The sequence below is a fragment of the Eriocheir sinensis genome, chromosome 12, assembly GCF_024679095.1.
Source record: "Eriocheir sinensis breed Jianghai 21 chromosome 12, ASM2467909v1, whole genome shotgun sequence".
In the NCBI taxonomy this organism is placed as follows: Eukaryota; Metazoa; Arthropoda; class Malacostraca; order Decapoda; family Varunidae; genus Eriocheir; species Eriocheir sinensis.
Genome location: NC_066520.1, coordinates 17,309,714 through 17,325,006, shown reverse-complemented (window position 1 = coordinate 17,325,006; position 15,293 = coordinate 17,309,714). Strand labels below are relative to the sequence as shown.

The following is a 15,293-nucleotide window of genomic DNA, read 5'->3' as shown; positions in this document are numbered from 1 at the left end:
TTCTATTAAAAAGTATACATAACCGTTTTACCAGTGCTTCCTCAAACATGGAATCACTTTAACTTTTTCGTAGAGTAATTGGTTACAGGGTTAGGCAGCACCAGGCCAAAGGGAAGTGTCGGGCTTCAGGGTGATGAAAGCGATTTATTTACATAGCACGAGGCAGCAGCAGCAGGCTCGGCACAAAAAGGCATGTACACGTTACTTCTGCCCCCTCCATTACTCCCTCCATTAAAAGAGAAATATGGCAGTCAACGGCAGAAGGAAATAAATGCCATGACTTTTGATGGTGTCATGCCATTCCGTTGTTGAAAGAGTTAGTCGTAAAAGTGAAGAAAACGATGACCTTTTTTTTTTTTTATTCTACGTCCCAGAAATGGCAATAAAGTATAAAACGGGGGAGTTATATGTGTATATATATAAAAAAAAATCTTTCTGCTCATATCATTGTTGTACTCGTGCGTGGGAAAAAGATCACATCAACACTGCAGCAACTCTTCCATCACCACCTTCCCCGCCACTCTGGTTTTGTCTTTCCTACCTGAATTCACCTTGTCTCACCCCTTCCGTAGTCCCGAGAGTCATGTACATATAAGAAACCGAGGCACAAAACATCAATTGAAAACCTGCCCATGTTTACGATGAGAGGGAAGACTAAGATGGTTTGGGCATGTACAGAGAAGAGATGCAGAATATGTCGGAAGGAGGATGCTGAGGATGGAACTGTCAGGGAGAAGAGGAAGGCCATGGAGGGGATTCATGGGCGTTATAGAGGAGAGTATGCAGGAAGTTGAAGTGACAGCAAGAGGCAGAAAATAAATAGAGGTGGGGAGAGTTGATCCGCTGTGGTGACCTGTAAGAGGGACAAACCGGAGGAAGAAGAAGAAGAAGGAGGAGAAGGAGGAGGAAAAGGAAATGGAACAGGTAAAGATAAAGGTAAAAGTAAGGAAAAGGAAAAGGAGATGGAAAACCAAAAGGAAGAGCAAAGGTAAAAGGAGAAGTTTATGATGCACCGTGAACTGAAGTGTCTAGATGGGAAGTGAGGCAGAGGCAGGTTCTGGAGTCTCCCGCTGCACACACTAGTCCTCCACGCCTGAGCAGCTGTTACTTCATTAGAGAACAAATAATCTGAGCAAAGGGAGAGGTGAGGTGAGCAGGTATTTCCCACAGGTGATGGCTCTAATGATGCACGGGACCTGACCAACACAAACACGCAGGTGGACGCAAGGAAGGGATGGTGTTGGGTAAAAGTGATGCGTGTGTTTGTACAGATAACAGTTTCCAGGGAAGACAGACGATGAGTGACTGCCGTCAATTACGAAGTGTTGGTGTTGGTTGGCTCATGTCGACGCTCGCTTTTGCAGAAAACATCAAGGAAAAACAGAAGGATGACTTATGTGAGTTTCTGTGGGGGAAGGACTAGGACTATGAGTATATTTTTCAACAAGGCCAAAATGCATCAAATATTATCTTACGGATGCTATGTATTATTAAACCTTTAGGAATTGATTATCTAACTATGAAAATAAGTTGATTTGAGAACACAGGCGCACTCGTTTCAAACCTTCTGTGGCGCATCGCTTAAATAACCTCAAAAAAATGATAAGGATGTCAGCCCCGCGGTCACTAATGATGCAGTAATTGGTACACAGGACACCTTTTTACTGTTGTCACAAAATGGAGGGTCCGCACCTCGAACATATTTTTGGTCCTCATGCTGTGCAGTCGTGTTTTCATTTTCATCATTGTTGGAAAATGTTATACAGAAAATGTAAATTTATATATATATATATATATATATATATATATATATATATGTATATATATATATATATATATATATATATATATATATATATATATATATATATATATATATATATATATATATACATACATATAGATATAATCCTTTATTTATACAAAGCTCCGCAAGACATGCAAATAACAAAATCACTGTTTTAGTATGCGCTAATGTAGCTTTACAGCATTTTGGCTCCGTTGTGGTAAATATTATTAACACTGAAGTGAAATCTTACTCCTGATAAATGTAAAAATATTTTGTGAAGCTAATATCATATGCGTTATTATGTTTTAGATATTTTATATGAAAGTTCTGACATTTCCAAAAAAAATGCTCGTGTAATTTTATTATCATGAATTTCCACGGCCAAAGCACAAAACTCTGTACTGCCATTAGCCGCTGCAGGACACGGCGCGAATCAGGCAGCGGACGCGCGGCTGGTGCACGACCTGTCGTAAAGTACTCAAAATATGACGAGAGGGACTCGCTTCGCGAAACTTCAGAGTTTGAAATATTAATCTTCCTCTAATGTGTGGTTGATTAAAACGACATAACGAAATCTTTCAGTTAAAATCGGGTCAGTATATATATCCTTATGTACGTATGTATGTACATGCAAATGTACAGTCATGTGTTATCATTGGTTCCATAATGTGGCACGCACCTCGGTAGCCGCCGCGAAGAGAGCGCCGCCAGTCCTATATTTTTAAGGGAGATATATTATAACATCAGGGCTCAAAACCGAAAGATTTTGTATGGAAATCGCAGCAACACATTTACGTATTCGTGCAACGTTTCCTATGTATTCAATTCTTTGTCACGCATGTTTGTATTAGTCATAGTTATTAGAATTTCATATGAAAGACCTTTATTTGAGAATATCAATAGCTTTGCTAGCACGGGTTTGACATTGTCGCGGGTCGAGACAACAGGAAATAAGCGTGAACACAACAACACGGTTAGAGCAAACGAGAGGCGCGCATTTCTGCCACCTTGACGCTGTTATGGCGACGGATATCATGTTGTTATTGATGGCGTAGATGTTGGGATCGGGGCAGGTGACTCGCGGGCAGTGACCATGCACGTGTGATGACTAGCGTGTGTGCGTGTGTGTATGTGGGAGGGGGGGGGAGGGGTAGTTCGTGTGCAGGTGGAAATATTGCGTCTTACCCTCTCAATATGTTCCAAAGTTTTATTGGGTTATTGAATTCTTTGGTCTGTCTTCTGCACCTTGCGTCTGTCTATTTTTTTTTTTCGTGTCACTGTAATCTCGTTTTCATTATTTTTCCCCTCAGTTACTTTGTTCTTTTTCCTTTTCCTTTTTATCCGTTCTTTTTTTATTCCTGTTCTCTCCTGTCTCTCGTTTCCTCCGTTTTTTTATTTCTCTTTCCGGAAATATTCGTCTCTTTCTATCTTTTCTTTTTTTCTTAATCTCTTTTTTCTCTTTCTTTCTTTCGTTTTTTTTTCTTTCTCTCTTTCTATCGTTCTTTCCTTCTTTATTTATCTCTCGTTTTCTTTTTTTCTTTCGATCCCTCGTTCTTGCTTGCTCGATTCATTGCTTCCTTGATTGTTTGCTTGCTTGTTTTCTCCTCTCTCATCCCCACTTTCTTCCTGTTTCTGTCTCTCTCTATTTATCTCTCTCTCTCCCACACACTCCACACACATATACGGTCCCATGATAAAGCGTACAATTATGTTTTACTGCCGCGCAAACAGCATAAAGCCAGGTATCGTAGCCACCACCTCTACCACCACCAGCACTACCGCCACCATCCCACCGCTGCCTTCCGTCTCCCTCCCGCCGCTGTCACCCGCCTCCCAGGATATACGAGAGCGCCAGGACTATCTATACACTCCCTATCACCGGGCTGCCAAGTAATAACACACGCACTCTACATTCGTTAAAAAGAAACCTCGGCTCTTTTGTCCCCTTGCCATATACCTCGCTACCTCGCTCCTCCCTGGTTTTATGTGCGTGTGTGTGTGTGTTTTGCGCTTGCTCCAGGTAGATAGATAAATAGATATGTAGGTAGGGAGGTAGAGAAGGAGGGATAGTCCATATGTCTGCCTGAAATATGACACTGTGATATTCTGTTTCTTTCAATCTCAACAGCGAAGTTCACCCCCTTGTGCACCGGTGATATGTTACCATATGAAGTTTGACCTAACCTCTACTCCCATCAACCCTTTTATTAGCATCCCCTACTCTGTAAAGTCTATTATTCACTCGATCTTTATCACTTTCCCTCACTTTTCTTTCTTTCTTTCTGTTTTTCTTTCTTTCTTTCTTTCTTTCTTTCTTTCTTTCTTATATCCATCTATCTATCCATCTATCTATCTATCTATCTATCTATCTATTTATCTATCTATCTATCTATAATTAATCTACCCGTGATGGATATATAAATAAAACACCAGCGTTGTATTACCTTCAACTCTTTTTTATTACTCTCTACACTCCACAGTCTGTTATTGGGGCTAAAGGATACAAAAAAGTCACCCATACTCCACCCACTAACATGGATTGTTTTTACAGCAAGGGAGGCAGCGCAGGAGCAAAAACAGAAAAAAAAATGGCAATATAAAAACCCCGCTAGGCATCTCTCCAATAAAAGAAAAAAGGAACGAGAGGTCAGAAGAGAGGTCAATATCAGGTGCTATTATGCTGATAAAAAAAAAATAGAACAACTTATCATTTGCTCTTTCCTGGAACGTGTAAAGAACAGCTCGGACACACACACACACAATATGGTCAAGTCAAGCTTTATGTATATCCGGCTGACGCACGTGTTTCACCCGCTCCCCGTCTCCTCCAGCTGCTTCGTGGCTCACCGTCGCAAGGTTTCCCGAGCACAAGTTTTGATAGGTATTGCCGCGGGCTGCTCCTCCATACCGGTGGCTAACTTTCTCCGCTGGTCTCGCTGTTTCCCTGTCGTCCCATTTCCTTCCCCCCTTACCAACGTCACTTTTTCTTCTCTCACTCAGTCTCTCACTCTTCTCTGTCTTCTCTCTCTCTCTTCTCGTGTCTTCTCTCCCTCTTCTCTCTCTCTCTCTCTCTCTCTCTCTCTCTCTCTCTCTCTCTCTCTCTCTCTCTCTCTCTCTCTCTCTCTCTCTCTCTCTCTCTCTCTCTCTCTCTCTCTCTCTCTCTCTCTCTCTCTCTCTCTCTCTCTCTCTCTCTCTCTCTCTCTCTCTCTCTCTCTCCTTCACACGATCTTTGTAACTTTCTCTCTTTCTTGCTTTCTTTCCTTTCTTTTTTCCATCCTTTCTTTCTTCCATTCTTTCTTTCTCCCTTCTGTCTACCCATCTATCTATCTATCTATCTATCTATCTCTCTATCTCTCTATCAATCTTCGTTCACTTACAGTTTTGCAATATTCACTTATAATCCTAGAACAGACTTTTCGGATTATCTGGGGCTCTGTTATATGATACAAAGCGAAGGGACGGGCGTATTAAACTATATGCACTCACCTAACAGTCCATGGAAGTGTAGTAATCCATCTCTCCTATCAATATGCAGATCAGTATTTAGTTCGGGTGAAAATAATACTCGTCCTTTGCTTGCTTGGTTGATGCTGCATAATTAGGAGGCTTAGATTACACTGTTTTGCGGAATGGTTAATTATTTGCTCTGGTCTCATTTTTCCTTCTTCCTGTTGCGGTTTTGTAGCTAAAGGCTCAGCGTGGGGATTGCGTAAACAGACCAGGCACTGTTCGTTTCTTTTGCCGAATTTTATGCAGAGAAGGGCACGGAAACACTCGTAAGAATTCATAAGTAAGGAATATCGGGTCTTTCGTAGGTGCGTGAGATTGTGTGTGGATTTGTACGTAGACTGCTTGGAGATTGGTAGTCACTGTTCATTTAATTTTGTGAGTTTTATGCAGAGGAGGTCATGGAAACCCTCTCAACATTCATAGGTAAGGAGTATCAGGCCGTTATTGGGTGCGTGAGACTGTGTGGGGAGTTGTATGTTGATTGCATGGGGGATTTGAATAAGGTGTTTATTTTTACGGCAAGGGAGGCAGCTCAAGGGCAAAAGCAACAAACAGTAACAAAAAGGCCCTCTTGACGCTGCTCCAACAAAATAAAACTGAACGAGAGGCCGAAAGAGAGGTCGACTTTGGGACTAAGGGGATCAAGAAGGGGGACTCAAATGAAGTGCTTGTATTAAGGACCCGAGTATACAACAACTGCGTCAGAAGGAGGACTTGGGCAGAGGGTATTTCTCACGGCCACAAGTGCACTGCGTAAGAAAATAGAACGAAAGGTCAGAAGAGAGGTCAGTTTCGGAATTTAAGGTGTTTAACAAAGGAGACTCTAATGAAGTGCTTGTATTAGGAACCGAGTATACAACAACTGCGCCAGAAGGAGGACTTGGGTAAAGGATATTTATCACAGCCAAAGGTATATAGTGTAAGAAAACAGAACGAAAGGCCAGAAGAGAGGTCAATATCGGGATTAAGGGGATTATCAAGGGTGACTCAGATGAAGTACTTGTATTATGGACCGAGTATAGAACGAGTGCGCCAGAAGGAGGACCTAGGCAGACGGTATTTCTCACGGCCACAAGTGTAACGTATGGCCACAGTAAAGTTGAATGTTCACGGTGCCTTAACTCACTTTGCATGAGCGTTGAGCCATTCCCGGCGGAGCGTGCCTTACGATAGCGTGAGCATATTGTTGTTCTTCAAGGCCGATATTTGTGTTGTTGTTTATCGTGGCTCCGGTGACTTACGTGATATAACTAAGAGGTCTTGTTGCTCTGATGTTTCTCCTCTACACGCTTTCGTAGCCCCCTGAGCCCCCTCCTGCTTCTCTTCCTCCTCCTCCTCCTCCTCCTCCTCCTCCTCCTCCTTCTCCTCCTCCTCCTCCTTTTTTTTTCTCTCTCTCTTGTCTGTGATAGATTGCCAAAGTTCAGGCACCCATATCGAAAATAGCCATCCATCTGTGCTCTCTCTCTCTCTCTCTCTCTCTCTCTCTCTCTCTCTCTCTCTCTCTCTCTCTCTCTCTCTCTCTCTCTCTCTCTCTCTCTCTCTCTCTCTCTCTCTCTCTCTCTCTCTCTCTCTCTCTCTCTCTCTCTCTCTCTTTTTTTCTCTTTCTCTTTTTGCCTCATTTTTCTTCCTGTGAATGTCCCGGTCTGATTGTCTGCATATATATCTGACTCCATAACCAACACACACATGGGCATTAGTACCTTCGGTCCCTTGCATTTTCGTGACGCAAAGAGATTCGAGAAAGTCACCTGCACGGAGTCTGAATAAATAAGCCCTACTGCACCACCACGCTCATACCTGAATCAATCTTTCGCGAGGCAGGTGAGCAGGATATGCTTACCTCTGTCGCGGGGATGTAAAACTCGCTCACACACACGCACACACATGCACCTTCTTCCCTCCCTCCCCCCCCCCTCCCCCCTCAACCACCCCTGCATCCTTGGCCTTTTAAATACAAAGCCTCCAGCAATCCTAAAACACTTCATCTGGCTCCTCGTTGCATCCTCAAGCGGCCGCCTGGCACACTTCCCCCCTCGTTAGAGGAGCGGCGCGTTCCTGGCTTGTGTGTGTAATGATTTCCTAATTTACCTCGTGGCTGCGGGTTTTCTTCAGCGCCATGCCATTGAGAAAGGTCAGTACTTGTTTGCAGTCCCCTCGCTCAGCTGTAAAGGAAAGTTGAGTTCATGAAGGCGTTGCATTGTTGATTATATTCACGACAGTTGGAAGTTTTCTGTTTGTGTGTGTCGCTCTGTCTCTCTCCGTCTTAGTGTGCGTGTGTGGGGTGGAGGAGCTGGAGAGGGGTCTGTGCGTGTGTGTGTGCGTGTGTATGCAGCGCTAATAACACCCGAAGCCGTGGAGCGCTAACACAAACAAGCGCGCACTACAAAGACAGAGTAAAGTATAATACGCTTCGGGAAATTCACGCAGAAGCAAAGTTAGTCTCGTTAGTCTGAATGAGAGGAATTTAGGCGGAGGAAACAAGGACCTTCGCACCAGGCGCCGCGGGGAGCACCTGACCTAGTGGAAGGCGCTGGGAGGGATGGGCGAGGGCAAGACAGTGGTCGGTGTCCTTAGACGCTTCTGGCTGTCACATAAACTATTTCCAAAAGCCATAAAGGAGATAAATCGGGTTATAATGAGTGTTATTAAAGTACATAGTAAAGAAACAGGATCAGACTACCACTAAGGTCATTAAACTACCCCTGGAAATGCCCAAAAACTCATACAAATACCATGTAAAAAATATGTACCTGGGCGCCGAAATGTTTATAGATATGGCCAAGGTAACGAAAGCATCACCGCGGAGCTCGTTGGCTGAGGTGGCGAGGTGGACTTAACATGCGCAGTACTTAGCGTCGGGAAAGATTGTAATAGCACGAATATATTGAACATTGTCAGGGTATTACTAGGCCGTCGAAAGATAATAGGAGGGAGACACGTTCAAAGACTACTAACTGGACGAAATATCTCAAGCGAATAAAATGTATATTCGCATTAGTTTCACAGGAACATTTGGACAGAGAGATAGAGTAGAGGAAGAGCAAGTATATTAGACTTAAATTCACGTTCCTAGAAGTACAAATAGAGACAAACAGAGGCGACCACTCACTCAAAAGGCAAACAGTTTTATAGAGGGTTTCACATAGACGAATGAAAATAAAAACGCAGCCAGAGGATGAATGGAGGCACCACACAAAGAGAAGTCAGTTACACGGTGAAAAAAAAGAGAAAAAAAACTCCCGCGAACAAAAGAAACAGAATTGCTTTTAAAATCACTATCGGGGAAAGTTTTCAATAAAGGCCCGAAAAGAAGTGGCGCGCGGCTGTTACCAAGAAACTAAAAGCAGGATCGCCAATAACAATAATAGTAACTTATATGAGCGAGCAGACCTGACAGGCATTTTGCAAGTTGGGGGGAGAGAGAGAGAGAGAGAGAGAGAGAGAGAGAGAGAGAGAGAGAGAGAGAGAGAGAGAGAGAGAGAGAGAGAATCACTAAAAAAACATTCATTATAACTCTTACATCGCCTGGACGTGAATATTCCTACCTTCACGCCGACCAGAAAGAGAAAGGCGAGCACTCTCCAGCCACCTTAATTCTCCTTTCGATATCTTAACGCCTCCGCTGACTCGAGCAATATGAAAACGATAGCGTGCGTGCTCCTTTGATCTGGAAATAATCTTTTGGGGGAGCGTGGGAATATTTTTATGGCTTTGTGATACCCTCGGCGTTTGATTGCTTGATGGAGGTTGATTTTGGAAGGGTTTTTGTGAGTGGGGGTTATATTTTGTGTTTTTTTTAGTATTATTTTGGTTTCTTGTCTCCCTCTTTTCCCCGTTGATTTTGGAAGGTTTCTGTGAGGGAGGTTTCTTCTCCAGAAATTGACCTCTCTTTCGGCCACCTCTTTTGATTCTCTTTTAGGAGCAGCGAGTAGCGGGCTTTTGTTTATTATTGTTTCCTTTTTTTTGTGCCCTTGAGCTGTCTCCTTTGTTGTAAAAAAAAGTGATATAGTTTGTGCTTTTTTTAGGTTTGTTTTGGTTTCTTGTCCCTCTCTGTCCGTTGACTTTGGAAAGTTTCTGTGGGTAATGGATATATGTTGTGATTTCTTAGGGTTGTTTTGTTTTTTGTCCCTCTCTCTGTCCGTTGACTTTGTAAGGTTTCTGTGGGTAATGGATATATGTTGTGATTTCTTAGGGTTGTTTTGTTTTTTGTCCCTCTCTCTGTCCGTTGACTTTGGAAGGTTTCTGTGGGTAATGGATATATTTTGTGCTTTCTTAGGTTTGTTTTGGTTTCTTGTCCCTCTCTCAGCCCGTTGATTTTTTAAGGTTTCTGTGGGTAATGGATATATGTTGTGATTTCTTAGGTTTGTTTTGGTTTCTTGTCCCCCTCTCAGCCCGTTGATATTTTAAGGTTTCTGTGGGTAATGGATATAGTTTGTGCTTTTTTTAGGTTTGTTTTGGTTTCTTGTCCCCCTTTCTGTCTGTTGACTTTGGAAGGTTTCTGTGGGTAATGGATATATTTTGTGCTTTCTTAGTTTTGTTTTTGTTTCTTGTCCCCCTCTCAGCCCGTTGATTTTTTAAGGTTTCTGTGGGTAATGGATATAGTTTGTGCTTTCTTTGGTTAATTTTTGGTTTCCTGTCTCTTTCTCTGCTTTTGGAAGGTCTCTGTGGGTAGTGGATATAGTTTGTGTTTTCTTAGTTTTATTTTGGTTTCTTGTCTCCCTATCTGTCCGTTGATTTTGGAAGGTTTCTGCTAATAATGGTTATATTTTGGGATTTCTTAGGTTTGTTTTGGTTTCTTGTCCCCCTCTCTGGCCGCTCGTCTGTCTGTCTGTCTGTCTGAGGTTATTTATCTGTCAGTGCCTCTTCAAGTTTCCAATCAACAACATAAAATAACTTGATAAACAGACAGTATGGGTATGAATAATCTAGTGAATAAAACCGTTTACCCAAGAGTTCGTGAATAAGCGAGTGAAAGAGAAAGAGAACGCGAGAGAGATAATTGATTACACTCCCCATCTCCTTATGACATGAAGTATATTTTGTTGTTGTTGTTAGTGATGCTTTTTTGTTGTTGCTGTTACTGTACTTCTTTACTTATTATTCCCCTTCGTAATTTCTGTTGGTACTGTTGTTCTTCTTTTAATAATTGCTTCTTCCTCGAGTTTATGTTCTTCGTGTTTCCTTAGCCACGTTGGTAGTACAATACTTATCTAACCCCTCATCAAGCTCTTCATCTGGGAACTGGAATGAAAGGCGGGAAGGAGGAGGAGGAGGAGGAGGAGGAGGAGGAGGAGGAGGACGTTTATGATTTGAACTGCACGGATAAAGAAATGCAAGATGATATTGTTCTGTGTATTCGGAGACCAATGCTGTTGACGTAAAATATAAGATTAATTTTGCAAAGGACTCCATGAAAAGATAATCATTATTAACCTTACCAAAAAGATGTTCGTGTCTCCCTCACCCAATTCCTGCTCTTCTGGGTGCTAATTACCATGTAGTTTATATAATCTTGCATAATAACTCCGGTGTCATATGTTATTCTCCTCAACACCGTAATTCAGGATCGTTAAAAGTTGAAGAAAATGATCAGTGTAACGAGACGGCTATTCCCCTCCATCAGTTGTTACGAAGCATGGAGATCTGAAGGGAAGACTAAAAAAACGGAATAATCACCCCTTAGTCCCCTAAAACTCTGATAACGAGGGAGGAGTGAGCGCCGTTAACATCACCTGCTTACACTTAATTACCGGACTTTTCTCCTCGCCGCATCCCTGGACTGAGGAACGTGACATTACACCCTCAAACATACCTTTTACGGGGTCATCCAGGCGTTGGGGGTGATTACTATTCAGAAGCAAGCGTTCGCGGGCCTTAAAAGATTGTATAGGTGAGTGTTTTTGCGTGTGGAGCATGGCAGAGCGGCAGTAAGTTTCCCTCCCCTTCAGTGATCGTGTGTGTGTCTCGTTTTATGGGGCGGAAGAAGGGACGCTCGAGATATTACCAGAGGGGGATTATCTGTAAGGGAAAAAAGGTATGTGAAGGGAAGGAAAAATAAGGATGAGACGGTGAACCGCTTGGGGCGTATAGGTGAGTTAGGTTTATTAGTCTTTTTTACGTTTGTTTATCCATATTATGCTCCACTAACACCTCTCCACCTCGATATTGACCTCTCTTCTGGCCTCTCCTTCGTTTTTCTTTTGTCGGAGGAGAGTATTGCTGGCTTTTGTTTGTTGATGTCCTTGTTTTGTGCCCTTGAACTACATCCCTTGCTGCAAAAAAAGAAGTTAGAAGATATGACACGTAACAGACAGGTATGATACTATGATTTAAGCACACACACACATTCACACACACACACACACACACACACACACACACACACACACACACACACACACACACACACACACACACACACACACACACACGCACACACACACACACACAGAGACATGCAATCCCCCACAGACGTACACTTGGTTTTGTCTCCCTAGTAATACAAACGCGAATAACAGAGAGAAACAACACACGCAGTCATAAACACCCATAAACCCAAGGGGAAAACTGAAGTGTTGCGGGGTGTTGCAGGGCAGGGAAGGGAAGGACAGAAGGGTGGTGAGAGTCCTGGCGGTGGTGGTGGTGGTGGTGGTGGCAAGGACAGTTAAGATGAGAGGTGATGAGGCGGTGTGATGGAAAAAAAAGTACCATAAAAAGGTCCCGGACGCGAGGGGGAAAGGTAAAGCGTTGAAAAATATTACGAATTTTTTTGGTGTGTGTGTTTTAGGAGGAAAAATATGTTTGTCCGCAGCGTGTGTGTCGTCTTTCAGTGGGCGGAGTGTTTTGTTGGGGACTGATTGTGGTCACAGGAATATAAAAAAAAGTGTCTAGTCTCTCTCTCTCTCTCTCTCTCTCTCTCTCTCTTTCTGTATGTATTACTCCTGCAATCTCCACGTAAACTGTTTCTTTTTAGCAGTATAACGCTCCAATTTGCCAAGGTGAGCGCATCCGCCGTGGAAAGTTTTAGGAAAAGGTCCCAGAACGTCCATATATGTAAGAGGTCCATGATTACATATGCGCAGCACTTCTGGAGCGTGTGCGTGGCGGGGCAGCGGGGTGAAGAGGTGAAGAGAAGGTGGACGGGTGTGTTTTGGAGGTGGTTGACTCTGGGTGTGGTGGATAGGTCGAAGTGTGGCATGGGTTAGGTGTGGTTGAGTCAGGGTGGGACTGAGTAAGGGAATGGCTAGGGCGGTGTGTGGCTGAGTAAGGGTTTGGTGGAGTCAGAATGTGGTTGAGTCTTTATGAGTCAAGGCCTTGGTGTGGCTGAATCAGGGTGTGGCAGGCACGGGTGAGGGGGCGGCTCAAGACGAGCTCGAGGGCATCTAAGGATTAGGAACGTAACTTCTTGGCTCGTGTTTGCAGGAGGCAGAGACATAAATAAAGCGCTCCTCATTAGGCAGGGAGCTGGATGTTTGCCCGGAAGCCAGCAATGGCGGAACTGAGTGGTGGTGACAGGCGAAAATTGTAGATATGAGGCACACGCATAGTTTTGCTGCAAATAATATTACTGAATAGTTATGTGTGTAGCAATAACATAAATTTATATTTACGAATTCATGCTTGTATTCGCAGCTTTTCTATATAGTATTACATTTGCTAACGGCTATTCTGAACTTGCTAACTACATGCTTCCACATTCCACGCGGTCTAAATTAACACGACTTTCTAACTTCAGCTCATCTAAATGCTGTCCAACTTACTCAGGCAAGAGTTAGCTATTATTCTTTATTCTTTCATCCTTTTCCCTGGTTAACCTTGGAACAGCTTTCTTTCGTCTGTATTTTCTCCTTTTCACAATTCACACGCTTTCAAGAGTGGCGCATCAATCCAATCTAAATGGAACACCCTCTTTTGCAACTCCTCCCTGTCCTCTTTTTGTAGCAGCTGTGTTTTCGGGCCTTCTCTCTTTGTTTTGTATTAGAGTGTCTCTTTACTGTAATAGAATAAACATGGATACAGCATAGCAAGCTTCATTTGTATCTTTTCAGAGGTATTATCGTTTGTAAACGATGCTCATAGAATCGCCACGTTATAACCACTGTTTGATTAATTGTATTTTTGTTTCAGGTTCAGGGAAGGTGCACAGCCGAGTCCTGCCCACAGGCTGTTCGGATCCCGGCTGTTCAGGGTGAGTCCGCGTAACACAGCCATCGCTCGCTTCCTCTCGCTCCTCTGCCTCTGATTACGCTGTTGGTTTGGGCAGCGGATGTGTGGTAACGATTAGGCTGCTCCCGTGTGTTGCATGTATCTATTTTTGCCACCCTTACAACAACATGAATCCATCTCTATAGCGATTCGAATTCATGTGTATGCGTGTGCGTGTAGTACGTGTGTGTGTGTGTGTGTGTGTGTGTGTGTGTGTGTGTGTGTGTGTGTGTGTGTGTGTGTGTGTGTGTGTGTGTGTATGTGTGTGTGTGTGTGTGTGTGTGTGTGTGTGTGTGTGTGTGTGTGTGTGCGTGTAGTACGTGCGTGCGTGTGTGTGTGTGTGTGTGTGTGTGTGTGTGTGTGTGTATGTGTGGGTGTGCGTTTCCATTTACCTCTAACAATTCATCACGTTCTCTGTCTATCTACTCGTTTACATACCCGGCTATTTCTTTACCTATCTATCCATGTAACTTCCAGCCCCCGCCGCTATGTATCATTGTAATTACTTCAGCGTCGGGTCATGCCGGCCTCCATCCCGCTAACAATACATCTCCGCCCTGCTGGCCCCTCTCGGCGCGCTTTGTTTTCTAGCGTCAGGCAGCGGCAGGCGGCTCTTTTCACTTGGCAAACACACCAACACATCACCGAAGCCAGGTTGCTGCGGTTATCCCTCAGTAGCCACGTAGCCAGAGTGAGTGGGTGGGTGTGTATATGAATGAGAGAGAAAAATATATCACCAGCGTCAGGTTTTTGCGGTTACCCCTCAGTAGTCACATAGCCGGCACGAGTATGTTCGTGTACGTGTGTATGAGAGAGAAAGAGGAAAATAAGTAGATAGAATGCCCGTGTATGTCCGTGTGTTTGTGTGTATGAGGGAAAGAAAGGTAGGTAGAATTTCCGAGCATGTGTGAGTGTGGGTAAGAGAGAGAACGAGGGGTAGATAGACAGAGAGCGAGGCTTACAGTCCGAAAAGCAGCGCACTAATTTCAAAACCTCATGAATCTCCACCTGGCGTACTGCATTTGCGTTGTTGCACTCTGACGCACACCTTTTCATTTTTTCGCGTTCGTTTTCATTTTCCCGGTCGGTCGCCGAAATGAAAACTGCTCCACCTTGAAATGAGGGCGAAGAGCGAGGCAAAAAGTGTATCATATTTTTCTTAGCGCGAACACACATGACCGTCAAGATTAACAAGGTACATATAGACACAGCGGCAGACAGACAGACGTAGGTGTACATGTGTTGCGTTCATCCTACTCCCTAACTCACTCACTCTCTGCCTTTCCTCCGTCCCTTCTCTCTTCCCTCTGTTTCCTCCTCTCGTTTGCCTCCCTCCCTCTGTTCCATCCTCCCCTGCTTCCAATCGTCTCTCTTTCTCTGTTTTCTAATCCTCCTCTTTCCTCACCTCTCCTCCTTTCTCCCTCTCTGTTGCCTTTCCTATCCCTCCGTCTTTCCAATTCAACCATCCCTGTTCCCATCTCTCTCTTTCTCTCTGTTTTCCATTCCTCCTCTCTCCTCACCTCTCCCCCTTTCTCTCTCCCTCCATCCCCTTTCCTCCCACATGTTTCTATTTCCCTATCTCTCTCTCTCTCTCTTTGTCTCCCTACCTTCCCTCCCACTTTCCTCTCTCTTTTCCTCCCACCCGTTCTCTTATCTTACTCTTTCTCTCTCTGCCTTATCTCTCTTTTCCACTTTTATAGCTGAGGGACTGCTTTCTTTTATTTTTCATTTACTTTATCTTTCAACAGTGTCTCGTCCCCTTCCTCCTTCCTTTTCCCGCTGCTAAACC

General features: G+C 43.8%; 1 protein-coding gene across 1 annotated transcript in view; it reads left to right on the top strand.

The window, feature by feature from the left end:
• Positions 1–15,293, top strand: part of LOC126997511 (uncharacterized) — a 104,448-nt gene that overhangs the window by 39,886 nt on the left and 49,269 nt on the right. Inside the window, exon 2 of the mRNA XM_050858632.1 lies at positions 13,427–13,487. Coding sequence (XP_050714589.1) covers positions 13,427–13,487 — 61 coding nt within the window. The remainder of the gene's footprint in view (positions 1–13,426; positions 13,488–15,293) is intronic.